Source organism: Phacochoerus africanus, chromosome 7, assembly GCF_016906955.1.
Source record: "Phacochoerus africanus isolate WHEZ1 chromosome 7, ROS_Pafr_v1, whole genome shotgun sequence".
Classification (NCBI taxonomy): domain Eukaryota; kingdom Metazoa; phylum Chordata; class Mammalia; order Artiodactyla; family Suidae; genus Phacochoerus; species Phacochoerus africanus.
The window spans coordinates 403476-430656 of record NC_062550.1 but is presented as its reverse complement, the minus strand read 5'-3'; the positions used below and the strand labels follow the sequence as shown (position 1 = coordinate 430656).

Here is a 27181-nt window from a genome sequence, read left to right as displayed (position 1 = left end):
TGAAAAACACAATTGTATTTGATTTACAATGAACAAGATTTACAAAAAGGGTCGGGGGCGGTCCTGGCGGAGCTGCTCCTGGCTCCCCAGACCCAGGCAGGGCCTCCAGGTCGGCCTGTCTGACAGGCGGAGACCAGGACCCCCAGTCTGCTGGGTCCCTTCTGGCCGCCTGGGCCTTGACGTGTGACGTCCAGCTTGAGGTGGGGTCTCCAGCGCCGAGTCCACCGGAGTGCCCGCGCCGCAGGGCAAGCCGTCGAGGTCAGCAAGGCATTGTACCGGTTTTCTACCCCCAGCCCGGCAAGGCAGTCTGGGCGCTAGGTCCCGGGGGCTGCAGGCACTCAGATCCCACCCAAAAGGGCCAAACCCAGGTATCCGAGGTGGCTGCTGGTGCTCGGGGAGGGGGCTGAGGCCCGACCCGCCCCCAGAGACCCAGCGTGGCGCCGGGAGTATAAGGCACGTTTTCGAATCACTCGGGAGACGTGAAGGAGACCCCAGGCGATGCTGGTTCTGCAGGAGGGAGCTGGTGCTGCTGGGCGCCCCGCACTATTGCTCAGGAGAAAGGGGCCATGTAGCTTCCAACACGGAGGCGGGGGCTGCCCGCCACGCCACGTGCGCTTGGAAGCCCGGGGGCTCGTCAACCCTGCTGACTCGGCCACATTCCCCAAGGGTGCCCGAGCCCGGCCCCGGGCATCACGCACCTGCGCCCTGAGACCGAACAGAGGAGTTGGAGGTCAGAGGTCCGTGACCTTGTTCTCGAGTGCAGCGGCAATCTGCTGGAGCCGGAAGGCCAGCTGCATCTTCTGGGCGGCAGGATCCTCCTCCAGGGCGTTGATGATCTGAGAGTGGGTCACGTCAGACCACAGGCCAGGGGAGGAGCTGCCCGGGCACCCACCCCCTCCCCTGGGAGGGCCAGACCCCCACCTCGTCATAGTACTTCTGCGTGTACTGGTAGAGCTGGTGCAGGGCCACGAGCGTGTTCAGGGAGTCCGTGTGTGCCTGGGGGGAGGGGCTGTGTGACCCACGGCCCGGGGGCGGCTGCAGCGAGGTAGTGGGTATGACGTGTGGTGCCGTGGCCCCTACTGAAGATCTCGTCACGACACGCAGACGCACAGGGCACCGCAAACGGGGACACAGCCTCCCACCCACGCAGACACAGTGGGCAGGCCTGGCTCGGAACTGCCACACGCACTTGGTCAGACAAGGGGCCCCGCCTGTCTCGTCCCACCCTCCGCCCCCTGCAGTGCCGTCTGTGCCCCCGTCCCCCCCTTACCCGGGAGATCTCTGCCAGGTGGGTGTTCATGTCCTGGTCGCTGACCTGCACCATCTGTCTGATCCCCTTGTAGTAGCTGGGGGGGATGGGGAGCAGCGGGGCTGTGCTTCCCAGACACGGCCCCCAGGCCGCCCACAGCCCCCCCCCCCATCGCAGGCTGCACCTCCCCCCCCCCCCGGGGGCCCCCCCCCGCTGGGTAGGGCGGGGACACTCACTCCTCCACCATCTTCTTGTAGGTGGAGATCTCCTTGGCGTAGAGAAGCTTGTTGCTGGGAGAGTCCTGTAGGGTTCGGAGCCAAGTGACACCCAGGCCAGGACGGGCTGGTGCCCCTGTCCTCGGGGCCACTCCCACTCAGGAAACCCGGAGAAAGGGGGGTGTGCAGGGTGGGGGCCCCCAGCCAGTCCGATGCGACAGGAACGACCAGCGCTTCGCCATGTTGCGATTTACCAGAAAATCACTCTCTGCCTCCCACGGAAGGGAGTCCGAGATGGTGCCGGCGCCACAGGCACCGCGCACCAGGGGGCCGCCCAGGCTCCGCCTCCCCCCCAGCCCCGCCCCAAGTGTGCACGTGCACACCCCGAGCTGTCTCCCTCACCCCCAGTCCAGCGCCCACTCCCGCCGGCCGCGCCCCGCGCACTCACGCGGCTCAGCTTGTGCTCCGTGCGCGTACAGGCGTCCATGAAGGTTTGCGCGATGACCGAGAGGGAGGCGTCCACCACCTCGTGGACGTGCACGTCGAAGATGAAGTGGGGATTCTTGAGGATGTTCACCCAGAACCGCAGCGGCAAACTGGGGTGGAAGGGCAGGGAGTGAGGGGGCCGCCGGCCCCTGGGGCAGGGCGGGCGGGGCGGGCGGGGCGGGCGAGCGGGCGCGGGCGGGCCCCACCTGTTGGTCTTCCAGATGTGGATGGTGTCCTCGTCCTTGATGTCATGCTTTTCCGCCTGCTCGTCCAGAAAGTCGAAGAAGTACTTGACGGCGGGGGGCACCGCGAGCCCGGGCGCCAGCACGCTCTGGAAGAAGTTGTCCACGAACTGCTGCAGCGTGCCCTGCGGGCAGGCGGGGGCTCAGCGCGCGGTGCCGGTGCCCCGCCCCCGGGGCTGCCACCCCCACGCCCTCCGCGGCCCACCTTGACCGAGAGCAGGCGGGTCAGGTAGATCTCAGTGATGGCCTTGGTCCGCTCCTTCTCCTTCACGCTGCCGCGCTTGGACTTGCCCTCGTCCACCTCGTCCGCCGGCCGCACCAGGTGCCACACGCGGTTCTCCTCCTCCAGGAGGGCGTGGCCTGCGGGGAGGGGGCGCTGAAGGGCAGGCCCGGAGCCCCGGCCCGCGCCGGGCAGGGGGCCGCCGGAGGCGGAGGGTACAGACGAGGGAGAGACTCACGCTCCCCAGGCAGGTCCTGCTGGCTGTCCTCCGGCTGCTGGGAGACCCACACCTTGGACAGGATCAGCGTGGCTCCGTCCCGCACCTGCGCAAGAGCGCGGTGAGCGCCGCCCGGCTCCTCTCCCGGGAGCCCGGCCCCGCCGCCGCCGCCCACTCACGTTGTAGTGCATCAGCGTGTTGAAGCGCTTCCAGCGGCCCTCGCGCTGCGAGGTCAGGTCCAGGTCTGACAGGATCTGGGCCGTGGACCCGGGACGCCACTCTGCGGGGAGACGCAGCCCGGCTCCTGAAGCCGCCCCCGGCCGCTCCCCGCCCCGCCCGGCGCGCCGGGTGGGCCCTCACCGAGCACCACGCTGTCAGCCTTGGGCCAGCGGGAGCAGGGCTGCGTGCGGTACACCTGGTCGATGATCTTCTCCTTGACCTGGGAGATGGTGTCACAGTTGAGGACCTTGACGGGGATGGCGTCGACCCCTTCATCCTGGACGATCACGCTCACTGTCTGCGGAGGCCACAGAACGGAGGCTGAGGGGGGGGGGAAGGGGGGCCTCCCTGGCCCCAGCGTGCCTGCCGCCTTGGGCCCCCCACCCTCACCGGGTCAGCTGGAGTGGGTGGGGTAGGTCTTGCGCCCCTACAGCACCCAGGGCCTCACCGCCTTCCGCAGGCCCTGGTAGAGCGGGATGGAGAGCTGAGGGGCAGCTCAGGGGACTGCTCACTTGGGTGTGTCACCGGCCTGCATGTGCCCACGCACCTGGAGCAGGCTCGGGCACCCAGGAGGCAGCTGCCTCGGGGTCACGACATTTAGGGCCTTTCTCCAGGGGCCCTGAACCCGGCCCCAGGTCTCCCCCAGGTCGCCCGCCGGCCCCCGGAGGCTCACCAGAGGTGCATACTCCACGTCATCCCCCAGCAGCCCCGTGTCATTGAGTGTGTATTTGGCTTTCTTCTGCACGGCGTCCACTGGCCCCTTCTCCACCTGATGCTTGATGGCCTTGAAAAGCTTGTACAGCGGCTCGCCAGCGCTGTCCTGGAGGGACACGGGGCGGCGGAGCCATGGCTGGGACTGACCAAGCCGGGCGGGAAACAAGCCGGTCCGGGGGAGCCAGGTGGCAGGGAGTGGACATCTGGGGGGCACGGCCCCACCTGCCCCCCACCGCCCGCCACCCTCAGCAGTCGGCAGGGCCACGAGGAGCCCACCTTGAGATACTGGTACAGGCAGATGGACATCCAGTTGGACAGCATTCTCTCCACCACTGTCTCAGACCTGGAGATGAAGGGACCACAGGCTCTTCCACGAAGCCAGAGCCCACCCTCACAGCAGCCCTGCCTCCACCCAGGCCCTGCGTCCCCATCAACTTGTACACGGACGACAGCCTGGCACGACAATCTCCCAGACCCCCCGAGGGGGTGCTTCACCTTCCACCCCACCCTACAGAGCCGATGGCAGCTAAGTGACCCACAGAAACAACCGCAAGCAGGAACACCGCCCTCTAGGAAGAGGGGTCTCTGGGGAGGAGCCGGGCAGTTCTCACCAGGGTGTGGGCCACCCTGCGGTCTCCTCTGCACCCCCCGCCCCCGTACCCGATGTGGGTCGTATTTCTGGGCCTTGCCTCCACCCTGCTTGCCTGCACTGGCTGCGCCCACCAGCCAACTAGGCTCTGGAACAAGCCTGTGCCACCCCGCTGCCCTCCCCGTCTCCGGCCGCGGCCCCGCCCTCCCCGCGCACCTGCGCAGCATCAGCTTGGGGTTCTTGGCCACCACGTACTGCTCCATGAGCTCCAGGAAGAGGGTGCGCATGATGTCCGTGTAATACTCCAGCTTCCCGTGCAGCGCCACCGTCAGCAGCGACGCAAAATAGACCTTGGCACGAGCAGAGAACTCCCGCTGGTTCTCCAGGGTGTGGATGAACTGTGGGGAGGGCTGGTGGTCGGCGGTGTGGTGGTGGTGGTGGGGGGGAAGGTGGGCTCCGGGGGGGCCCCCCCGCCCCCACCTCCCCGCAGCAGGGAGCCCCGCCCTGTGATCCAGAGGCCCCGCCCCGCTCACGTTGATGAGGAAGCACTTGCTGTTGAGCAGGTTGGAGAACTGGTAAAGCGCCTGCTCCACCACCGGCCTGCGAGACTCGGGGATGTCCAGCTTGCCGGTGATCATCACGTCCTTGTCGCCGTCCTTGGAGGGCAGGAAGAAGACGCGGTCGGTGTAGGTCTTGTAGTCCAGCACCGGGATGCCTGCTTCGTGCACGTCGTTGGTCTGGTCCTCCATCTCGATCATCAGGTCTAGTGGGGAGGCCGGGGTAAGCACGCGCCCGCCCGCCCGCCCGCCCGCCCGCGCGCACCCCTTGGCCCACAGCCTCTTCCCGGCCCTCCTCCCAGGGTTCCAGCCCCGGGGCCCTGCAGGACCCTGCCGGGGCGGCCCCTACCCGTGAACTCCTTCTTGCAGCGGTCGCGCACGCTCTCCTCCAGGCCCTCCAGCTGGGACTTGATCTTCTCGTACTCACGCTCGGCCTGCTGGCTCTTCCTCCTGGGGGCACAGGGAAGCTCCTGGGACCCGGCCTGGGTCGGGAGGGCTGGCGGGTGCGGCCGAGGCGCCGAGGCTGCCAGGGAGGCTCACCAGTAGCAGTAGACAGACACCGCGATGACCGCCACCATGGGCACGATGACCAGCGGCAGGATGAGGCTGAGCGGCAGGTCACTCGCACGCGTGTCATACTCCACGCGCCCCAGCACCCACTCCCGGGAGCCGAACTTCACCTGTGTGGACGGGGGACGTCCGCGAGGACAGGTGTGAGGCTGAGCCCAGCCAGGAGAAGCCACCCCCAAAGACACCCCGCCCACGCTGCCCGCCCTCACCCGCCCCCGCCCCCGCCCCCGGACCGACTCCACCCGGGCGCCTCCCGCGTCCCCCACGCACAATGAACTCAGGAAGGTTGTGGGTGGTGTCCCGCTTCTGCCGCCGCTTGGGAGGGGGCTGCACCTCCGGGGGCTCGCAGTACAGATCAGTCTCCGTCAGCGTCTTCATGATGCAGCGCTCGGCACCCACGAAGGCCTCGGCCTCCTGGAGCGTCATCGCCTTGTTCAGATTGGTGCCCTGGGGGAGGAGTCGCCGTGACCAGGACGGGTCAGGGACGCCTGGGCCAGCTCGGCCCCGACCTCGGGCTGCTCTGGACCCGACCCTCGGGGTGGCGGCTGGTCCTCACCCGGGCGTGGATGAGCTTGTTGACCTGCTTCTTGACGCCTCCCGTGAAGTTCTCAAACGTGGGGTCGGCGACGTACTCGAAGGCACCGGCCTCGGTCCTGAGCAGGGCGCGGTGCCCGTCCATCTGGATGAGAGCCGTGAGGTTGTAGGCCTCGGGCTCCTCGGGGACGGCCGGCGACAGGAACACGACCTTGGAGTCGTTGTAGAACACATACTCCGTGCCCTCGACCTAAGGGCCGAGGAAGGGCCGTCAGGGCATGTGGCACCAGCTACATCCCTCCCTGGCCCGTCCCCATGAGCTGGCACCGGGACTGACCGTCATGGGCTGCAGGGGTCCCGCCTCCCGCCGCCGCCGCCACGACTGCAGGGGCTCGGCTATGACCACCATGGCGAAGCGCTGGATCAGGCTGAACCCCTGCCCTGTGACGTTGATGCTCCGGCCGCCGCTGGGGGACAGGGAGAGGGCGGTGCCTGAGTGGGCACCACTGGGCAAAGGAGGTGCCCAGCCAGCTCCCCACCCCGACTCGGGCCTTGAGGTGGGTTTGGGGTTCCCGGCCCCACCCTGCCTGGGGTCCACGTGGACACATGTGAGCATGGGCTTGCTGGAAGGCAGGGGGTGTGCTCAGAGCACTTGCGGCCCTGGGCACCATGGTCCTGGTGGGTCAGAAGTAGGGCAGGGGTGGGGGCTGTGGGGCCTGCCCGGCAAGGCTTCTAGGGGAAGTTGACTCTAGGGGATCTTGGGAGGCCTCCTCCTGCTGCCCAGACTGGCTCTACCGTATCCTCGCAAGCCCAGTGGGCACAGGGCGTCTGGGAAACAGCTGGAGGGGGTGGGGGTAGGGCTGAGGGAGGGGCCACACCTGACGAAGCTTCGCAGCGGCTCGAACGCCCGCAGCACTGGGTTCTCGCGGTAGGTGAAGGTGACACCGGGGCTGGGCGCTTGGGAGCCCCCGTAGTAAATCTTCAGGGGCAGCTCTCCCAGAACCGACTGGGGGCCGGTGACACACTGAAGCTGTGCCCCAAACTGCACCCTGGGGGAGGAAACAGCCAGTCAATGTCAACCCACTTTGCGAGCAACCCTAGTCCCAGGCCAGTGGGTCACCGGGTCTGATCGGTTCCACTGCGCCTCCAGAACAGGCCCAGCGTCGTGGCTGGAGACTCGCCCACCCCATTCCCAGGACCGAGGCGGACAGGGATTCGTCCCGTGGGGACACCCACACTTTACAAGGGACGTCATTGAGGGTCACCCGCACGTCTTCCTCAGAGCCAGTGTCCAGGTGGGTGCCGCTGATGGTCAGCAAGGTGCCACCCGCCTGTGGCCCCTGCTTTGGTGCCACGCTGAGGGGCTGGGGCTGCTAGAAGGGCGACAAGTGCATCTGGCTCAGGGCCGAGCGGCGGGGCTGCAGTCCTCCCTCCCAGGCCCTGGCCGGGCAGTGACCACTGTCAGGAGGAGGCAGGGGCACCACCTTGCCCCCTGCCCCCGCGTCAGCCTGTGGTCCCCAAGGTCCAGGAGTCCGCACTTGCCACCCACCTCTGCTCTAACCTGCAAGACCCACCTGCCAGGTGCTTACCTGGTAGGTGAACTGGACATGGGGAGGCGAATGGCCGAGCTTCCCGTTGACATCCACCTCGACGCCCCCCGAGAAGGGCGCCTCCGCGGCCTCGATGGCACACACGATCCTGGGCGAGCGGCAGGCAGGTGGGCACACTGGAGGCCCTCCTCGAGCCCCACCTGACGTGCACCCCTTTGAGTGTGCAAAGCCAGGGCACCCACACAGCCAGGCCATGTCCTTCCTCTCCATCCCCCAGGTCACCCGCCGCCCCCGCCAGGGGAGGGACTGGTCTCGCCACTGGGGCCCAGGTCACAGGCTGTCCACTCACCGGGTGGACACAGAGTACCGTTTGGGCTCAAAGGTGCAATTCCGGCCAGCCACGGTGACCCTCGTCACGTCGTCTGCTTTGACCCCCAAGTTTGAGCCAAGGATGGTGACGAGAACGCCCCCGCCCAGGGGGCCCGTCTCAGGGTGGATCTGAAATCGGCAGAGCCCAGCTGACCTGGTGGCTCGGGCAGGGTGGCACGCGTGGAGGGCTGGGGCCAGGCCAGCGTCCCTCGTCGGGGAGGCGGGAGGGGCTCACCCTGGTGATGACGGGCGGCGGGCACTCGGAGGTGGCGTTGCTGCACAGGGCCTCGTACACACACCTGCTCTGCCCACTGCACCACACGCACTTGTAGGCGGGGTCGGCGGCCAGGCACAGGCTGCAGTCGCTGCGGCCGAAGGAGCAGTTGTAGAGAGTCACTGTGGGGAGAGGCCGGCAGTCAGCAGGGCGGCCCCACCTCGCGCCCTCCCGCCCCACGTCTGCCCACCCACCTTGGAGCCGGCTGTCGATGTTCTTGCCGTAGGACTTGACATACAGGTGCAAGGGCAGCGTCTCGTTCCCGTCGTGGGACAGCTAGGGACACACAGGGACACACTGCACCCTCCGCTCCCGCCCGAGCCCCCTCGGGTGACCACTCTGCCCACAACTGCCCATGTGTCCCCGCGCGGCTGAGGGGTGGCACAGGGAGGCCTCCAGGCGGCTGGAAGGTGGCGCCTCAGAGACACGGAGGAGGACCGGGGCCCCAGGGAAACAACGGGACCGGGGGCCCAGCTGGCCGCCTCTGCGCCCACCGAAGGAGCTGTACCTTTGGGGTCCGGAAGAGGAAGCTTCCTGGCTCCTGGGTGCTGACTGGCTCCTCAAACTTGAGCAGCTCGCTGCCCACGTGCAAGGACGAGCCCTGCCAGACAGGCCGGTCAGGTTACGCTGGGCAGGCCAGCCCATTCCAGTGCCCGTCCCGGCCCCAGTGCCCTCCTTCCCCACGCGGTTCCTGGGTCAGCTTGGCCGCCCCCTCCCAGCTGCCCCTCAGCCACTCTCAGCGGGCACACCACGGTCAACGGCGCGCTCCGCGCCCAGCCTCTCCCCCTCCCGGGGGGCGAGCCGGACGCCTCCTTGCGCGGGGCTCCCCAAGCCCGACCCTACTCCCTGTCTGAATAAGCTCCGGGACCCCCCCCCCACCGCCGGCCACGCCAGGCCCTGGTCAGCCCCCGCCCGAGGCCATGCCCACAAGTCCCCCGACCTTCACTGTGTCCAGGTTCTTGCCCTGGAAAGCCACGGCCGTCTCGTGGTTCATGGGGATGACAAGCGGGCTGGGGTTCAAGAACTGGGGGCAGCTGTCCTCCTGCAGAGGGAAGGCTGGTCAGGTGCCGCCTGGCCATGGCCGAGCAGCCGTGCTCCCCTGAGGCTTCTCACCATGTGGGCGCGGATGATGCCATCCTCAGGGTTGGGTGAGGCTTCGCGACACTCATGGTAGCGCAGGTCCCACTGGCAGGTCCAGCGGTTGCTCGCGCAGGAGATGCACCTGGAGGAGGAGAGGGTGAGGGGGGCACCGCGGCCCGGGGGCGAGGGGGACCGGGCGGTGGCGGCACTCACGGCAGGTTCTCCGCCAGGTTCACAGCCTCCCGGCAGTCGTAGAAGGGGTACAGGTGTGAGGTCAGGAAGACGTTGCCGCGTCCGAAGAGGAGCTGGACGTTCACGGCCACGTGGTCTACAGGCAGCAGACGGGGCCGGCGTCAGGCGGGGCCACGATCCGCGCGGGACAGGAAGGCTGGGACTGGGCCTCCCTGGCCCCAGCTCCTGCTTCGGCCAGTGCTGCCCACAGGCTATAGGGCAGAGAACCAGGCCTGCCCCTGCTATCCGCTCTCGGCTCAGGTGTCGCTGCCCAGGGCGAGTCCTCCGTGTTCCCCGGAGCTCTGTGCCTCCAGACCCTCTGTGTCTGGGGCAGGGAGTCTCCAGGTCTCTGAGACGTCACTGCGTGGCCCCTGCCTCCACCAATGAGCTGCCCTCCACTGGCCCTGGAATGCTCAGGGGACAGCCCCACCTGCTTCAGGCTGGACGGCGGGGGCAGAGCAAGGGGCTTCTGCACAGATGCTGGGGCCCAGGGCACAGAAAGCAAATGACACTGAATCAATGTGACCAAGGCGCAAGGTCAGAGGACTCGGGAGTGGCTGAAACGGCCTTGGGTCGGTGGAGGGGGGGCTCCACCCTGTGCACGCCAGTGACCTGCAGCCACCCTCCGGGAACTGGGCTCGATGGCTGTGCACGCGGCCCCAGGTGCAGAGAAAGGAGCGAGGGCCTCACCCTGGCCGGGCGGTGTGCTCGGAATGCTACTCGGGGAGTTGCAGGTCACGGCGTCCCCCTCCACGCGGGCGGGGTGTGGCGGCGACTCTCCGAAGAGGCACAGCAGCTCGTCCTCCTCGCTCAGGGCCGGGAGGGGACTGACGGTGAGCTGCACCTGCGGATGGCAGGAGGCTCACACCAGGACTCGTCTGCCAGGCCTTGGGGCTCGGGGACACCCACCCCCCGGAGAAGCCTCTAGAGCCTGACCCCATTTTATCCAAATGCTGTGGGGGCGGCGGGGGGGGGGTGTGTCTCTCCAGGCCAGTGGCAGCCCGCCCCCGCCTGCCCTGGCACACACCTCCCCCTGGGCCCGGCGACTCATGTTCTGGGGCTGGGCCCCCGTGACGGCCACGCAGGACTTGTCTCGGCTCCACAGCCAGTGGCCACTCTCTTCAGCCCGCGGGCACTCAGCCCTCCTGGTGCATCTGCAGGGGCAGGGGACAGCCTCAGCCCTGGCACCTGTCAGCCCCCAGGGCGGGGCCGCACCCTAGGCCCCCAGGCTCTCACTCACCGGCCCTCAACGACGCACCAGCCACAGTACGGGTCCTGTGAGCTGCGACACTGCTCGCAGGTCAGGAAGCTTACACACTCCTGCACTGGGAGCCGGAACACCTGCGGGGAGCAGGGCGGTGAGCGGGACCACGGCCACCGAGGCGAGCGGCCAGGGGCACAGGGACACCGCTCAGACCCCCGACTTCCCTAGGGTCACTGGCTTGATCCCACCTTTATCCCTAAGCTTGAAAGCCTCAACAGCAACGCAAGGCTGGCCAGTGAGGGCTCTGGGCAGTGGCTGCCGGCCAGGCTCTGTGTGGCCTTGGCCTGTAGGCTGGACTCGACCCAGGATCAGTTGGTGCAGGAGCCCATGGAATCAAGAGTCCTTGGCGGAAGTGCCTCCCCTGTGCCAGCCCAGGCCCTCTGACCCCGCTCCCCGCAAGGGTGCCTGGATATCCTGAGTGCTCCCAAGGCCCCTGGCAGGCTAAGCTGCGGGGCTCAGCCCAGGTCCCCCACTGTCTGAGCTCACAGGGGCTGCATGGGCCCCTGGCCACCCTGTTCCACCTTGGGGAAGGTCCACTCAGAGTACTGGCCCAACCCTCCGGTCAGGATGGGGCCAAAGCAGAGTCAGAGACACAGAACAGACAGGAATAACTTCAAAGACCGGAAGAGTACTTAGACACGGGAGGAGACCCCGCCAGGACCTGAGGGGAAGGGGCCAGCCCCCCTTGCGCCTTGCTCTGCCCCTCTCCAGGCCTGGCACAAAGCCCCGGACCCCCAAGGCCACTCCCCGGGACCTCCACAGGCCTACCTTGTCCTGGGTCATGGCGTACAGACTGGTCATGTCTGCGGCCAGCACCAGGTCGCGCTTGATTCTCTTGTTGATTTCCACGAGGACCGAGCCGTACTCCGCGGAGCTGCCATCTGGAGCGAGGTACACCTGTGGGCATGAGGCCAGGTGCACGGTGGGGGGGCGCCTCCCGCACTGAGGGCCCCTCCAGAAGCCGCCCTGCCCCAGCCCTAGGCCTCACCTTGAGGACGCGGCCATCTGAGGTCCCCAGGAAGGCGATGGTGTGGCCATTCTCGGCCGTCACCGTCACAGCTGTCAGGTTCAGGCCTCCGCGCTGCAGCACAGCTGTGGCTGAGAGTCCGTCTCGGCTGCCCAGTGGGTAGGGCAGGTGCTCCGAGCCACACGGGAAGCTCTCGCTGGCACCCTATGGACGGGGGTGTCAGTGGTGGGTGCAGACCCCCCACCGGAGGCCTCTCTCCATGGGGGCTCCCGGCACTCAGGGCCCCGCCCACACACACCCTTCTGCCAGCCCCCAATGCCCAGCCGGGCCGGCACCTGACCGCCGTGACACCACATCCGTGGGCCCTCACGAGCAGGCGGGCCGTGGACACGGGGCAAAGCAGCAGCCACACGCAGACCACATGCACACGGCCCAAGCTCAGAGGAGAACGTGCCGAGGCCACGTACCGGCCCGTGGCCGCCACACTGGATGTCGCCGTGGAAGGGCTTGTAGAAGGTGTCGCGGCCCGCCTCCCGGGCGCCCGTGTAGCAGGCGTTGCGGTTGGCCTTCATCTTGGCGTGGACCTCAGCCAGCGGGAACAGGCAGAGGCCCGCGTGGGGCCCCCCGCCGCCCCGGCCATCCCTGCCGAAGACGGCGTACAGCACCCTGCGGTCGCCCGGCCCGGCCACGGAGGCCGCCAGGCAGGTGCCGAAGGGGGGAGCCTGGGTGTCGCTGGGGTCGTGGCAGCGCAGGTCCACCTCCAGGTAGGAGTAGTAGAAGGGGTCGTGCTTGCACATGCGCGCCAGCAGCGTGCGGTTCTGGGCCGGGTGCTTGTCCTGCTGGTTGAAGACGAAGAAGACGTAGGCGCCGTCCTCAAAGGCGGCCACGAACTGCTGCGTGTTGGTGGACAGGTAGCCGGCCTTGTAGGCGGCGTGGTCCGTGTAGGCCTCGAAGGCCTCCCTGCCCTCGGCCCGGTCCAGCAGACGGGTGCTCACGATGATGCCGTTGTCGTGGGGCCCGTTGCCTTTGCCCACGAAGAGCACGCGCTCGCCACCAGGGCCCGTGGTGCTCACCAGCCCCACGGTGGCCACGCTCTCGTCGTTGCTGGCCACGAAGGACTTCTCGCCACTGCCGTCCTCATAGAAGAGGCGCGTGGAGATGTTGCTCAGGGCACGCAGGGCACAAATGCCCTTGAAGAGGCTGCCGCACTCGACGAGGCGGTGCCCGGGCGGGTCGAGGAGCAGCAGCTGGTTGACGTTGTCGGTCAGCACGGCCTCGTGGCACTGGCTCGCCTCGATGGGCGGCGTACACTTCTTGTTGTCCAGGGCTGGGCCCGTGGCGGCCTGCTGCTCCAGCCGCAGATCTGCACTCAGCTGGTAGAGCGTGTTCACCGCCCCCACGTACACCACGCCCGACGCCTCATCCACGACCAGGTGGTTCAGCTCCGTCTCGCTGCGGAAGAAGTCCAGCTTGCGGGACCGCAGGCTCGAACTGGTGCCCACCAGGCCCAAGAGGATCAGGGTGCAGAGCTGCAGCGCCATTGCCCCTGGTGCCCTGCGGGACGCAAGGAGGGTCAGGGGGACCCCGGATGGGAGGACTCCCCCGCACAGGAAGCCCCCTATGGCGGACCTGCTCGAAGGACCAGAATGCAGGCCAGGGAAGGGTGTGGCTGCCCCAGCGGCCTACGCCCCGGACACACCCGCTCTCCTCCCCGAGAAGACCCCCTCCCAGCATCCTCCTCAAAGTTTTCCCAGCAACATGACCTCTGACCATATGCCGCAGGAGCAGCCCAAGAAATGGCAAAAAAGACAAAAAAAAAAAAAGCAGCCAACTGCCAAACCCTCTGTACCCCAGAATCATCACAGGGCACCAGCAGAGGCAAACCCCAGGGGGCAGGAAGACGCCCCTTAGCTGGACAGCTCTGGCCTCTGCACAGAAGCTCCTGGTTCTGGGGTGATCAGTTCTTGCCCGGCCCCTGGGGACCCCACATATCCTCCTCACATGCCACTAGCAGAGGAAGCTAACCACAGGCTGGCTGGCTGGTGGCCAAGAGGGGACACAGCAGGGATCTGGGAAAGAGGTGAAGGTGGCCCAAGATGCCTGACAGGTTGGGGAGAAGGTGGTGCCTTTGGTCAGAGACGGGAAGGTGTCACAGGCCCCTCGGCAGGCTGGGCAGATCCTGGGGGAGGGGTCCCTCCCCGCGCAGACTGCTCTGGGGCTCTGCCCGCTGCGCCCGCGGAGGGCGCCGCAGTTCCAAGGTCCCCAGCCGCGGGGCTGGGGTGCCTGCGACTGCGCAGAACCGGGAGAGGCCCCGCCGCTCGGGCAGCTCCCGCTGGTTCTGTCACTCAGGGCCCTGGGGAAGGAAAGGGCACAGGCCGGAGGACCCCGCCCCCTCGGCACCCCTCCCCCGCCCGCTCGGGCCCAAAGTCCGCTTGGCGGCGGCGGCGGCGCCGCCGCGGGGCTGGGGACATCGGGGGCCCCTCTGCCTAGAGCCCAGGCTGGCCTGCCCTACCCGGTCGGCTCCGCTCACCCGAGTCCCCGCGTCGCCGCCGCCGCCGCCGCCGCCGCGCCCTGGCCCCACGCGGCTTTGGCTTTGGCTGCGGCTCCGGCCCGCGGCCGGCGATCGGGAATGAATGGAATGTTCCCGGAGCCGCGGGAGGGAGCGGGCGGGCGGGGGCGGAGCTGCCGGCGGGGGCGGAGCCCAGGCCACCCCCGGGAGCCGTCCCCCTCGTCCCCGACGGACCCAGGCTTCTCTGGCGGTCCGGTCCGCAAGCGCGGCTAGGACTTTTAAACCAGAACCGACCGAGTGGGGGAATTCTCGGGGCGCCCCCTTCTGGAGCCCCTGAGGCAGGAGCCTGCCCTGTCCTCTGCCCCAGGGGGGCCCGGGCTGGTCCCGCGGTCTGCAAGTGCTGGAAGAACACCGTGAGTTGAGTCAAATAAAGACGACCATCCGGCTTCTGACAACAAAGCCGCCCAGACACTGCGTTGCTGCTCTCCCGGGCCGTGGCCTCTCCCTGCCCCAGCACCCCTCTGCGTGGTGGGCAGAGGGAGTCTCAGTCCCAGGGCCCCAGGAGCCCCTCGGGCTGAGGCCAGGCCAAACTGTGGCAGGAAGGACTGGGTGACAATTCCAGGCAGCAGCTCCCTCCACTTCCTGGACAAACAAAGCCTCAGGTGACCTGCCTGGCCAGGCCCAGGAGCAGAGGGTGACCCACCTGACCAGCGGCAGAACTCAGCTCTGCCGTGCGGGAGGCGCCAGGCAGAGCCAGCAAAGCTTCCTGCCGCTGGTGTTCCTGGAACGGGCGCTTCCTGTTTTGAAGGCGGCCCAGGACCCCTGCTTGCTCACCAGGCCGGCGGGGATTTCCTCGGGGGCATCAGACACCTTCTTCCTGGCTGAAGTCCGGAGGTGCACTTCCAAGAAGTCGCACGAACTCCAGCCTGCTGCTGGCCCGGAAGGCGTCTGGACAGGAGCCCCCTTCCTCCAAGCCCAGATTCCCAGCCCTGATGTTCCAGAAACTAGCACTGCAGCAGTGCCCAGACGTGGCCTCAGTCTCAGCGCAGAGCGCCTGGGTTTGGGCAGATATGTCCACACTGGGCCGGGCGGACCAGAGCCTTAGGGTCACCGTGCCCCGTCACTATCAGTGTGGCTGTAGCCCCCACTGCTGTCCCCCCCCCCCGGTGGGGGGGGCAGCCCCTACTCACCGAGGCCACAGCGGTCCGACTCAGCCTCTGCTCCAGGAGCACATCAAGATTCCCTAGGAATCAAACAAAGGCAAGACAGTGGTCTCAACACAAGCCTGGCCCTGCCTCCAGGTTTAGGGCACAAGGAGCAACCCATGGGACCTCCCGCCTCCTCCACCCTGCCCTCGGCACAGCCCCTCCCCCAGACACCACGCTTCCAGCCTCCCGGCCCTGCACCCCAGTGGATGGATACACACCACTAAGTCTTTCCAGAATAGGAGCCTGACACACCCTCTCCTCTCCTCAAAAAAGGCAAAGAGAAAAGGGGACAGGGAACAGCTTCTCTTCGCTCAAGGTCTATTGGTACTGTCTGCTCATTAAACAAGGCACATATATTACTTGATTAAAACAAAAGCTGCTTTCTGAAAAACATGCATACACACGACCCCGCAACTCTACTTACTAGCTGTGTGACCTCAGGCAAGTTACTTAACTTCTCTGTGCCTCATTTCCCCATCTGTGAAATGGAGACAGTCACAGTAAGCCCACAGCAGCTTTTGGGAGAACTAAATGATTCCTGCAGGAAAAGTCTCAGGAGCGCCTGTTACACTGTAGCACTGAGCAGTGCTTGCAACTGCTGTCCTCCTCCCAGATAAACACCCCCGGCACCCACAGGGAGGGCCGGCCCAAGGGTACTGCTCAGCCTGTTCGTTACAGAGCAAATCTGGCAACCACCCAGCACGGAAGACCCTGAAAAACCACAGGGGCTGATGGAGGTGGGTGGTCTGTGCCGACCGGAAGTAGCCCAGACCTGCTGGGGACAGAATCCAAAGTTCTCCCACCCGTGGGTGTCTGCACCAACACACGCGGGTTCAGGAATTGCAGAGAAGTTCTAGAAGCATTCTTCCAAAGTGAAAAACACAGGGAAGCCTGGGGGGCAGGGAGGAGGGGGCTGGGACAGCAAAGTAACTTCATTTGCCAATTTTTGAAAAACACAAGAATATATCCACATACTACTTGTCTAACTAAAAAGAGGTACATTTAATACTGATTGTACCCCCTCCAGCTCTCCTCTGCCTCTGGACGTGGTTTTACAGGCCCTCAGGGGACACGCCCCACCCCCGGCCAAGGTTCAGCCGCTGGATCCTCTCCGAAGTGGCCCAGCCCCTTGGCTCCCAGCCCGGCTGCGCTCCCAGCACTGTGCCTCCAGTGCTCCTCCACCAGGACAGGCCCTGCACGGTCGCTGTACCCAGAGGGTGCACTCTGTGCTGGTGCCAAACCCCCCCCCACAACGTGGCGAACAGCCCTGAGAGGAGGGCCCAGGGCTAGGAGGACCGCAGACAGCAGGTCCAGGGGGAACGGGCGGGGAGGGAGGCTTACGGGAGGCGGGCGCCACACTTGTGCACCCAGGCAGCACTTCCTCCGGGCAAGACATCCCTCTAGTGCCCAGTCTGGGCAGGGAAGGGTTAACCCGAAAGAGAGGCTCAGGGCTCCGGATGGGGGTGTCCTCTGGCGCTAAGCACAAGACTGATGCAGCCTTTGCAAAAGGGGCAAAAGCCACTCCACAGGCTAACTCAGGGGCCAAAGCTCAGGGCTGCAGGATGATGGAGGCTCAGGGGAAGGCTGGCCAGGCTGGCCACGAGGCTGCATCTGGTGACGGAGGCTGAGCTCGGGGTCCACAGCACTGTGCATGCACACCTGCTGCCTCGAAGGAACGTCACGCTGGTCTGCTCCCCTAGCCTCCTGCTTCCCCGGGGCATGCCCCTGAGTGCCCAGCCCCAGCCCTCCACTGGCCCGGGCCCCTGGCAAAGGGGTTTGTGTGTGTGTGTCCCGCAGGAAAGGCCAAGGGAGCACAGCCTCTTCCAAAGCACATGGTCTTCCTGACCCACAGGCCCAGCTCCCACAGCCACCACCTCACCCCCAAGGGACCTGTCCCAAGGGACTCATTGACCAGGATGGACCCACCTCGCAGACCCCCCCGGAGTCAGCCCAACACCAGGCTCCTCCAGAATGAAACCCGGACGCTCTCTCATCCCCTCCTAACTCCAGGGGGCTTCCTCTCTCTAATGCCCTGTTCTGGCCCCCAGCCTTCCCCTCTCGTCTATCCTGCCCAACAGCCAGCCTCTGCTCTCAGGAGGGTCGCCCCAACTATCCTCAAATGAAGGGTACTCTCCTGGACACCCTCAGGTCCCTCAGGCCATGGGTGGCCCCCCACCCCACAACCACACCGCCCCAAAGCTTCGGCACAGAGGACCTTCTACCTGGGTTATGAGGGCTGTTGACAAAGTTACACTGTGCCTCAGTTTCCCCATCTGTAACGGGAGGGAGGATAACAGCACCAAGCTGAGTGGGCTGCCACGAGGTGTAGGAGCATCATGTGTGCCTGTAGTGGAGGAGGTGCTGGGGTGACCTAGCGATGTATGTCACCATGTCTCTGCTTTTGCTGTTTCCCCTGGAAAACTCCTGCCCATCCTTCAGAACCCTAGGACACCCATCCTGACCTGGCCCTGCAGGACCTCACTCATCGTCTATGGTCTATGCCCTTCACTGATGGGCCCTCTCTGAGCAAGGTCTGAACACAGCAACTAACCACTGGGCACCAATGGGTCTTGCCTCAGAGAAACCAGAAAGGGAGGTGACACATGACAGAGGAAGCTGAAAGTCCCTGTGCCCCTGCAGCTGGTCCCAGGCCTCACACACAAGGCTGTCCCCTCCCTTGGGGCCCCTCCTCTGACTCCCCTTCTTCAGCGCCCCCTCCACACAGGAGGGCATGGCCCACCCCCGCCCCCAGGAAAAGGTAAACAGGAGGTGCCCGAAGGAGAAGGGCAGGGCCCTCACTCCAGACCAGGCTGGGGTCTGGGGTCTGTCAGTGTCCCCCTCCCATCTTGCCCCCCATTGAAGGAGAGCTCTGGGGGGGGGGTAGGCTAGACTCTATTTTCAAGCAGTGCTAGATGGAGTGACTTCTTAAAGCTCAAATCCCAGCAATGCCTAGCAGCCAGGTCTGTGGCGGGATCCGGCCCCAGGGCTGCTCTAGGCAGTCTGTGGGCTCAGCAGGGAGACCCAGATGGGGCTGGGGACAGGCCCGGCGGGGCAGAAGAGGCGCCTAGAGACCAGGACGGGGACTCAGGCTCCCGCAGACACAGAGGAAGTGCTCATTTGGACAAAGGCTCAGGCCCGGGTGCGGACAGGTACAGACCACCCACACAGCCCAGAGGGAGCTGGGGCGGCTCCTAGCGCTGGGCGGAGGCTCCCAGGGACCCCCTGTGCGGCGAGAAGAGGTGCCGGCCCTGGCGCGGGGGGGGGGGGGGCCGCGTCCCCTCAGGCCAGGCCAGGAGGCAGGGAGGGGGGCCTCGGGCCTCGGGCGCCGCCCCTCCCCCGCTCGGCAGCTGGCTGCAGGGGACCGGCCTCCGCGCCACTGCCACTCTCGCGACGAACATGCAAATCTGCAATTAGCCGGGAGCGTTAAACAAATCAGAGGAAACAAAACAGGCGAGACGCCGGCAAATCCGAGACTCCGCTGTTTTCAAAACAAGTGCGAGGGAGGGGCGCGGAGCGGGGGGGGGGGGTGTCGGGGCCCCCGCGGTCCCAGCCCCCCGGTGGGGGCCCGGGTCCGTCCAGTCGGGGAGGCAGGGAGGGCCCTCGACGGTGAGGGCCGCCCCGGCCTCGTAACCCCGGGCGACCAGGTGGCAGCGCCCCTCCCGCAGACGACGCCCCAGCCGCGCCGCCGGCTCCCGGCGCCCCCGGGGGAGCACGTGAGCCCTGGACCGGCCTCCCCGGGGACCCAGGGCGCGAGGTCGGAGGAGCCTGACCTCGTCACGATGACGGCGGCGGCGGCGGCCACGTGGGCCCAGGGACCCGTCCCTAAGGAGCCTCCCGGGCGTCAGGCTGTCCTCCCGCGGGCCGGGCCGCGGCGGGCACCTCCGACCCGGGCAGGCGCCCCACCCCGCCCGCCCCGGCTGCGCTGGGGACCGGTCCTTCCCCGTGGCCCCAGCGGCGGCCGGCATCGCCCTCCCCCAACCCCCGCGACGCGACTCACCGGGCAAAGGCCGAGCTCCGCCACCTCGGAGCGGGGGCGGGGCGGGGCTCTGGGGGCCCTGACGTCGAGCCGGAGCCTTGCGTCAGCCCCGAGAGCCTCCCACAGGACCCCTCCCGGGCACCGGTGCCACCTCCCCCTCCCCACCAGCCCCAGGTTCCGCCCTCTACCTGGGGAGGCTGCAGGTCCCTGCTGGTGGCAAAGGGGGGGGGTCAAAGACTCAGACCCCAAGGCCAAAGGGAGAGCGGCCCGAAGGCCCCCAGGGCTCTCTCCGCCTGTGCCTCAGGGGTGTGCAGACCCTCCCCTACCGCCGGACCCTGCCACACCTCCCACCCCTTCCACCTTCGGGGCCACCTCTCAGCCCCTCTGTCAGCCTGAGGGCACCAGCACCAGGGGCTCTGCACTGGCCTTTGCCCTCGGGCGTCTCAGCTCACCAGGCAAGCCGAGGGCGCGCTGCACCCGCCCCCCCACATCCTGCGGACAGGACAGCCGAGGCCGCAGCACAGAGGGTTGGAACCTAGGCCGCCGGCAATGGGGCCTCGCCCCCGTCCAAGTCTGCCTCACCGCGGGGAGCCGGCTTAGAACACCAGAGCCACGGGCTTCACAGACGACTGCTCTTCAAGAACTGCCTGGGTGCTGCCGGCGGCCCGCAGCCCGGCTCATCCTGGGCCTCCACGCACCTAGGACCGGTGAGATCCGCTAGGTCCGGACGCCTCACACAGCCCCGCCGTGTGCCAGGCCCACCCCCTCCTCCTAGACGCCCCTCCTGAGTCCCAGCCCCCACCGTGTCCCACACAGACTCAGCTCGGGCCCCTCTCTGGCCCCTCCACCCCAGGCTCGCCTCTGGGTCAGAACACCCGCCTGCTTAATGCTGATGGTGACCCCTACCCGGCCCACTGACCTGGCTGACCTGCTCAGCCCGCAGCCCCCAAGTGCGTCCTGTTGCCACAAAGGGTGCTGGGTGCCACTGGACTCAGTCAATGCCTGATGCCCAGGTGAGTGGGGCTGGCACTTGGGCAAGCGTGGACACCCTCCAGGGACAGCTCTCCAGTGGATGGTCTGTAATCAGACCGAGGGGCCAGGAAGAGGGAGTGAGATATCAGGAGAGGCAGGCACTTCAGGGCATCCAGCACAAACGAGGCCAAGAAGAGCAGCCCAGACAGCTGCCTGCACAGAGGGGGCTCCTATGGGAGGAGCCGAGCGCCCCCCCCCACTCCCATCCAAGCCCCGAGAGGCTAGGAGCGGCCCTGAGGGCGTTTGGGCTCAAAGGCAGGCATGAGCCACGGGTCTGGTCTGCCTCCCTGCCTGCCAGCGCCCACCTGTGAGATGTCCCCACTCGTCTCCTCTTTGCCAGGCTGACCTCCCACAGCTGGCTGGACGCTGCTGGCCAGGCAGCCCGAGGCTCATGGCGGCTGCAGCTGGCCCTGGACCAGCCCCCGCCCAGAGCCCCTTCCTGGGCCGAGTGCAGGAGGCGGGAGTGGGGCGTGGGGGCGGGCGGGGGAGGGCCTGAGTGAGCAAGGAGCAGGCAAGGCCTGTAATCTCCCTGTCACTCTGTCAGCGCCTCGGCGGTCACCCCAACCCCGCCTCCTCCATCACAGCCGAACCCCGCAATTAGCCTGAGGCACTGCGCCAAGCCATCGTGCCAGCCACCACTCACACACACACATGTGATCACACATGTGCAAGCACACACGTCTGTGATGCCAAGGGGGTGCCTGCCACAGGGGTCCGGCCCCAGCATCCAGAGTGTTCCCGGGCAGAGAGCACCTGAAGGAACACTTGGCTGGCAGGAGCCGCAGCCCCAGCCCTGGCTCGGCCCAGGACGCCCAGGAGAGCCGAGAGGCCTGGAGCTGGCCTCAAGGGACCCTGTGTGGGAAAGGTGGGGGCAAGGCCCTGTGTGCAGGGCACAGCACAGGGCACAGCTCCGGGCTGCTGTGCAGGGCTCCACGCAGGTGGGGGTGGGGCCTGGTGAGGGCAGGGTGCGTGGCGGTGCTGGAGAGAGTCTGGGGTCCGGTGTGCGTGGAGGGTTAGGCTTCGGAAGGGCAGAGGGACAGAGTTTCCAGGGAGGCAACGCCCCAGCTCAGGATAAGGCAGGGGGGCAGGTGGGACATGATGCAGGAGTCGGGGGCAGCAAGGTGGGGGGACCGTGTGGGGGGAGGGGCGCCCAGGAACCACCGCCGGGAAGCACCCCCCGCCCCCAGGGGCTCACCTACAGAGGCAGGGCCAGGCTTGCCTGTCACCCCCATCCTGAAGCCCTTCCCCTGACGCCCACCATGGCTCACCGTGGCCAAGACAGGGGAAGCCAAGCCCCTCCGGTCCCCTGGCCAGTCCACCCAAGGGGGGCAACTCCAATGTGGGAGGAAGCAGGTGGGCCACGTGGGGGCCGCTCCCTCCCACCATCTGCCCTCCACCCTGCCAACTTGCCCAGCTCCCACCACTGGGCGCGAGAGGGGCAGCGGCCACCTTCCCAGGGGAGGCACCAGCCTCACTGCATCCTGGCCTGGGCCCTGGGCCATCTCCAAAGTAGGCCCCCTGCTCTGCAAACACCCTGCGGTGGGGAGGCGCAGAGTCCACCCACCTAATGGTCCGGGAACCGACTCCCCATGGCAGGGCCCACACTGCCCTGGCCACCCCAATCTGCCACTCGAGCCACAAGCCCCCTTGGGCCCCAAGACAGACCGTGCTCCCCAGCCCGAGAGAGCTGTTCTGGGACGCACTCAGCACTCTCCCCTCAGCACTCCAAGACCCGAGGGGGCAGCAGCCAGTCACCCTGTCCCTACTTCCACCCACACAGCAGTCCGGCTGAGGCCATCAGCAGCCAGCTTGAGTGGAGCTGACGGCAGCAGCAGAGCCCCAATCAACCCAGGCCCATGCCCTGCACAGGTGGCATGCTGGCTCAGGGCTCCCAGAGCAGAGCAGGCCAGTGGCTGGAGCTGTCCCCACCTCGGGAGCAGACACCCCTGCCTAGACACTTTGTTGACACAGGTGGCCTCCTGAAAGGCTGACATCAAACCTTTTTCCTCCTTCTTGCTCTTCCTGAGGAGGGGGCCCAGCGGGCGCAGTGTCAGGCACGGAGATCCGGGCTCGACACCGTCCCTCTGCTCCCAGAGCCCCACATGGGAACAGCTGGCCAGCTGCGCCTGCAGAGCAGGGGCGCCACCCAGGGGTCCGGTCTCACCCCAGAAGTGCCGTCCAGGCAGGGCTGATGGCCCAGCTGGGGTCAGAACCCAGGCTCTCCCTGGGTCCCCAGGCCAGGACGCACCTGGCGCCAGGATGGGGAGCTGCCAGATTTCGGAGGGCATGCCATCTCAGGGGCTGAGGCCAAGGGTGTGGGCACCCAGCTCGTCCTAGTCCCTGCTGCCGCTTCTGCCCAGTGCAAGGGGCACCAGGTACTCAGGTGGGCCACGGGCCAGCCCACAGGGCAGGAAGCTGCCAGCGAGGTGGGGGCAGGGCTGGAGGAGCTGCGAGGTGGGTGCTGAGCTGCAGGAGGGACCAGAGAGTGACAAAGGGTAGGAAACAGAACCCCGGCTCCAGGTCGGGGCCAGCCCTGGGCTCTGCCTTGCGACAGCAGAGGCAGACCTGCTGGTGTTCCCGCGGCCACTCCCAACTCCACCGGGGGTTTGGGTCCAGTCACCGTCACAGGTTCGAGACTAGCTCAGAACAGAGGAACCCAGCGCTGAGACCAGCTCCGGTGACACTGTGGGCAGAGGCCCAGCCAGGGCTGCACCTGTGGCTGGGGAGCCCAGGGCAGAGCAGGGTTCTGGCCTGGTCAGCAGGGGGGGGGCGGGAGGCACGGAGGTCCTCAAAGCCGCAGGGGCAGACAGAAGAAGAAGTCCAGCAAAGGATGTGAAACCACTCAGGAGGGAAAACCATAAAGGGCCCACATGTGGTCCAGAGAGAAAAGGGAACCTCAGCACTTCCTCTGGCCCCCATCCCGCACCACAGTGCCCCCCCCATTACAGGCCACTGACCCACCCTCCCCAGCCTGTAATTTGAGACCAAAGACGATTAGAGGCCCCACCCACCCCACCCCAAACGCAAATAGCCCTTAGCCTCAGGGGTAGGGACCGGGCCAGCCCCCACCCCCAGTGAACCTGCATCCACCTGACAGAGGGAGGTAGAGGCTGGGAGACCAGGGCAGCCCCCTCCTTCTGGCCAGGCCTGGGTTCGAGTCCAGGCAGGCTGACCAGTTCACCTCCGCCCCTCACCAGCCTTACCCACACCCTTGTCCGGGGCAGGCTCTGGGCATGACGCTCCTCCACAGGGGAGAAAAGCTTATTCCCCCCACCCACGCCAGGAAGCCACGGCAGGACAGGGGGCCTTGTCGCTGCAGCAAAAAGGACTGAGGCGTGGTGTAAGGACTTCCTGCAGAAGGACTGCAGAGTGGACCTGCCCAGACCAGAGAAGGGACCATGGGAGAGGCGCTGGAAGCCACAGCCTGTCCTGCCAGGGCACCCTCTGCCCACACCCAGTGTGCTCACCAGCTCTGACCCCCAGGCTGTGAGTTCAAGGCTGGGAACAGGACACCATGACGGCTCAAGGGCCTGCAACGAGCTGTCCTGGGGGAGAAGGGCACACGCCATATGGACCCCTCCTCAGGCTGCCAGCCCACGCCCGTGCCTTCCACCCCAATCTCTTCCGCTCCACTCGCCTGGGCTGGGGCCAGGCCCCTGGGTTTCCTGCGCTGGGCCCCAGCTGTCAGCTCTGCCTCCCACCGTGGTCCCTACAGGGCCACCGGCTGCACACATGCGAAGTGGACCCCAGGAGCCCACTCAGCAGAAGCAGCATCCCAGACAGCTCCTTGAAAGGACCCAAGGGACCCATCTCTGGCCTTGAGCTCCTCAGCCATGGGATGGGCTCACAGGTGCCACATCCAAATGTGGGAGGGGTATGGGGGCACAAGGGCTGGGCTGTCGGAGGGGCTTGGAGAACCGTGGTGCATCAGTCGCCTGCTGGTTTGTGGGTCAGTCAAGAGGCAGGAGGGTGGCCTGAGATGCAGCCAGTGAGAGATCCCAGTGCCCCACCCACCCTAAGCAGCCATCCCGCCCTGCCCGCTCGTCACCCCAGGGAAGCACCGGTGTGAGTAACCGGCCCAAGGTGTGTCTCTGACCCGGGCCCTGGAGGGCAGCCTCAAAGGGCCCTGGGGCCACGGTGCTAAGGCCTCTGGGGTGAAGGGGGCTCCTGGCTGGGCCGCTGCCCTGGGCCCCAGGGAACAGGGTCCAGGACTCCCTCCGCTCCCTCGCCCCCCCTGCTCCCCGGAGGGGCCCGGGCCCGCTCCAGGCCCTCCCAGCAGGGCCTGCCTGCGACCTCTGGCGGTTCTCCAGCCCAAGGGTGACGCATCGCCCCCACCCTGCCCCCAACCGGTCTGAGCAGCCGCGGAGGTGGCAGAGCTGCCCAGACTTGCCTGTCCCTCCCTTCGGAGGCTCTCTGCGCGGCCCCGGAAGCGGATCTCTCTCCCAGGGCTGTGGCCTCCCCCCTTGGGTGGCTGGACACGGCTGGATAATCCAAAATAATTCCTTCTTGGCAGGCGGCTGGTGGGGGAGGGGGGGACTTGCATTCCAAACACTTGTTTTTCTCTAACTTCCCTCCCCTCCAGGGGCAAGGAGCCCCAGCCAGACCTCAAGCCCCCCTTCCTCAGAAGGAGGTGGCCCCCCCATAGGTAAGGGGAGGGAGGAGGTGGGAGGCTGGGACCATCTGCGAGCGCTCAGTCTCCTCCGGGAATTCCTCAAAGCTGACACACCACCAAAAATACCCAAGGGGACTGGCCAGGCCCACGGTGACCCTCCTAGGGACCCTCACCTCAGAGCACAGCACCCGCCGCAGGTGTCCAACCCTCAGATGCTCCCCTCTGTGCCAGGATACCATCTGGACGCGGGGTCAGGCCGAAAGCCCCCAGCCCCCTGGGCTTGTTCTCCCACCTCCACAGGTCCTGCCCCACCCCTGCCCCAGGGGGGCACTGGGGCTGAACTTAGACCTGGAAGGAGGCGCTCCCCAGGGCAGGTATGGGCCCAGAGAGTCCTCAAGCCCCAGAACATTCCACGAGCTTTGGGGCTGAGCCTCACCCCCAGGCCTGACCCCCACCACAGGCCCCGAGCCCAGCCAGACCCCTTCCTTCTTTTTCCAAGTTGTTGGCAAGAGCCCAGTGACGTGGCAGGAAGCGCTGAGGCTCTTGAGCTCAGGGACTCCCCTCAAGATCTGCCAGACAGCTGAGCGCAGAGGAGTGGGAAGGGTCCGTCTGGGAGGGCTTCCTGCAGGAGGAGGCACACAGAGGTGCAGGGCCCGAGCCTGAGGGGGCAGGGCCCAGGCGGCCGGCAGAGAGACTTTCTGGGCCCCAGAGTGTCCACCCAAACCGCACCCCAACAAACCCTGGCAACTGGGCGCAGGCTGCGCGGCGAAGCAGGAGGGGACCCCTGGGACCTGCCCAGCGCTGGGCTGCGCCCGGTCCCAGCCCGGAACCGCGCACCCGCCTCGCAGCCTGCCAGGTGCGGACCAGGGGCTCCCAGGGCGGTCCTGGCTGCCGCCCTCCTCACAAGGCCCCGGGGGTGCGGGGCGCTGAAGCCCGACCACTGCCCAGCTTCCCGGGGAGAAAGCCGCGGCTCCGCCTCGGCCGCCGCCGGGGAACCAGAGCTGGGGTGGGGAGGCGGTGCGGGCCTGGAGCTCTGGCACAACGGAGACCATCTCCGCCCCCTGCACCGATCTCCGAGGCCAGAGGGGCGGGGGCGTGAGCAGGGGGGGAGCTCTGGGAGCCCCAAGGGGTCCGAGGGGCTCCAGAGGGACGCGGGCGGCGGGAGGGGCCGCGGCGCCCGGCCGGGGCCCCCTGGCTGCGCCGGGCCCGCTGTCTCGGGCTCCGCAGGCCTCGCCCGCCACCTGGAAGAGCGTGGGGCGGGAGCGGCCCGGCCCCGGACGGCCCGACACACGGACGGCGGCAGAGGCCCGAGTCGCCCTCCGCCGGGCGGCAGCGGCCCGAGTCCCCCTGCGTCCCGAGCGCCCCAGGCCAGGGCGGAGCGGCGCGGCCGGCCACCCGCCCCACCAGCCGGCCGCCCCGCGGGCCCCGCACCACGTCTCCGTACCTGCACGTCCGCCGCCGAGGCTCGATGGCGCCCGGGCCGCGCTCGGCGCTGAGCTGCGGCCCGCGCGGCTGCCATGGAGACGGGCCTTTGTGTGGCCGAGGAGGGGCCGGAGCGCGCGGGAGCAGCGGCCCCGCCCCCGGCGGGGAGCGGGGGAGGGGAGGGGAGGAGCGGGGGAGGGGAGAGCGGAGGGGGGAGGGGGGAGGGGGGAGGGCGGAGGGAGAGCAGGGGCCCCACGGGCGGGACGCCCCCCGCGTCCCCGGTGCCCGCTGGCCACGGTGGGGGCGGCGCGTTCGCGGGCCTGGTTCGGGTCCAAGTTGGCGCCAGGGGAGCCCCGGTCTGGGTACTGGAGGAGAGCGGGGGCCAGACTGAGGTCCCCGAGGCACCCTTGCAGTTCTGTCGGAGAGGGGCGGGCCACCAGCACCCCTTCCCTCACACTGGGGAACAGGCCAGGCGGGCCACGCCCTTGCCCTGTGGGGGGCTCGGAGCTGCTGGGTCTTGCCTCCCACCCTCCTAGGGGAAGAGGGCACCTGCCCTGTGTCCCCTCACAATACATCCTTGGCCTCCATCTGCTCTCTTACTCCCTGGGACACCCCCCCCCCCCAGCAAGCCTTTGGGGACCTGTGCACAGGACCCAGTTACCCTCTCGGGTGCTCGGAGGTGGGTGGTGAGATGAGCCTCTCCCAGGGGTCCAGCTCTGGACTAGAGTTTGCCCCACGTCCGGCCACTCCAGCCCCTACCCATCCTGGTCCTGATGCCCCCAGCCCCTCAGACTTGAGCAGAGGTGGGGGCTCCACTGCCCCCCCACCGTCTCCAGCAGAGGACCCAGGAAGGATGTGGGACCCTTCCCCAGCCC

At 67.4% G+C, this 27181-nt stretch overlaps 1 protein-coding gene across 3 annotated transcripts; it reads right to left on the bottom strand.

Annotated features, from left to right (window-relative positions):
* Nucleotides 1-26423, bottom strand: PLXNB2 (plexin B2). 3 transcript variants are annotated; one of them, XM_047785898.1, is made up of 38 exons: nt 26329-26423; nt 15689-15742; nt 15247-15299; nt 12015-13101; nt 11569-11751; nt 11349-11477; nt 10557-10657; nt 10344-10470; nt 10007-10160; nt 9299-9413; nt 9119-9227; nt 8946-9047; nt 8514-8606; nt 8200-8281; nt 7967-8127; nt 7712-7860; nt 7402-7510; nt 7049-7185; nt 6691-6861; nt 6150-6279; nt 5835-6062; nt 5549-5725; nt 5249-5388; nt 5058-5158; nt 4685-4914; nt 4368-4549; nt 3839-3905; nt 3522-3668; nt 2990-3146; nt 2809-2909; nt 2651-2735; nt 2398-2552; nt 2157-2317; nt 1913-2060; nt 1486-1550; nt 1271-1346; nt 922-996; nt 1-836 (listed from the first exon to the last, which is right to left on the bottom strand). In XM_047785898.1, exons 4-38 carry the CDS (start codon nt 13086-13088, stop codon nt 732-734), a joined length of 5526 nt encoding a protein of 1841 aa, XP_047641854.1. In that variant the 5' UTR covers nt 13089-13101; nt 15247-15299; nt 15689-15742; nt 26329-26423; the 3' UTR covers nt 1-731. The 3 variants fall into 3 exon arrangements, with proteins under 3 accessions (XP_047641854.1, XP_047641857.1, XP_047641856.1); XM_047785901.1 differs by lacking the exon at nt 26329-26423 and having other exon boundaries at nt 1-543; nt 699-836; XM_047785900.1 differs by lacking the exons at nt 15689-15742; nt 26329-26423 and adding an exon at nt 15483-15648.
* Nucleotides 26424-27181: the final 758 nt, after the last annotated feature.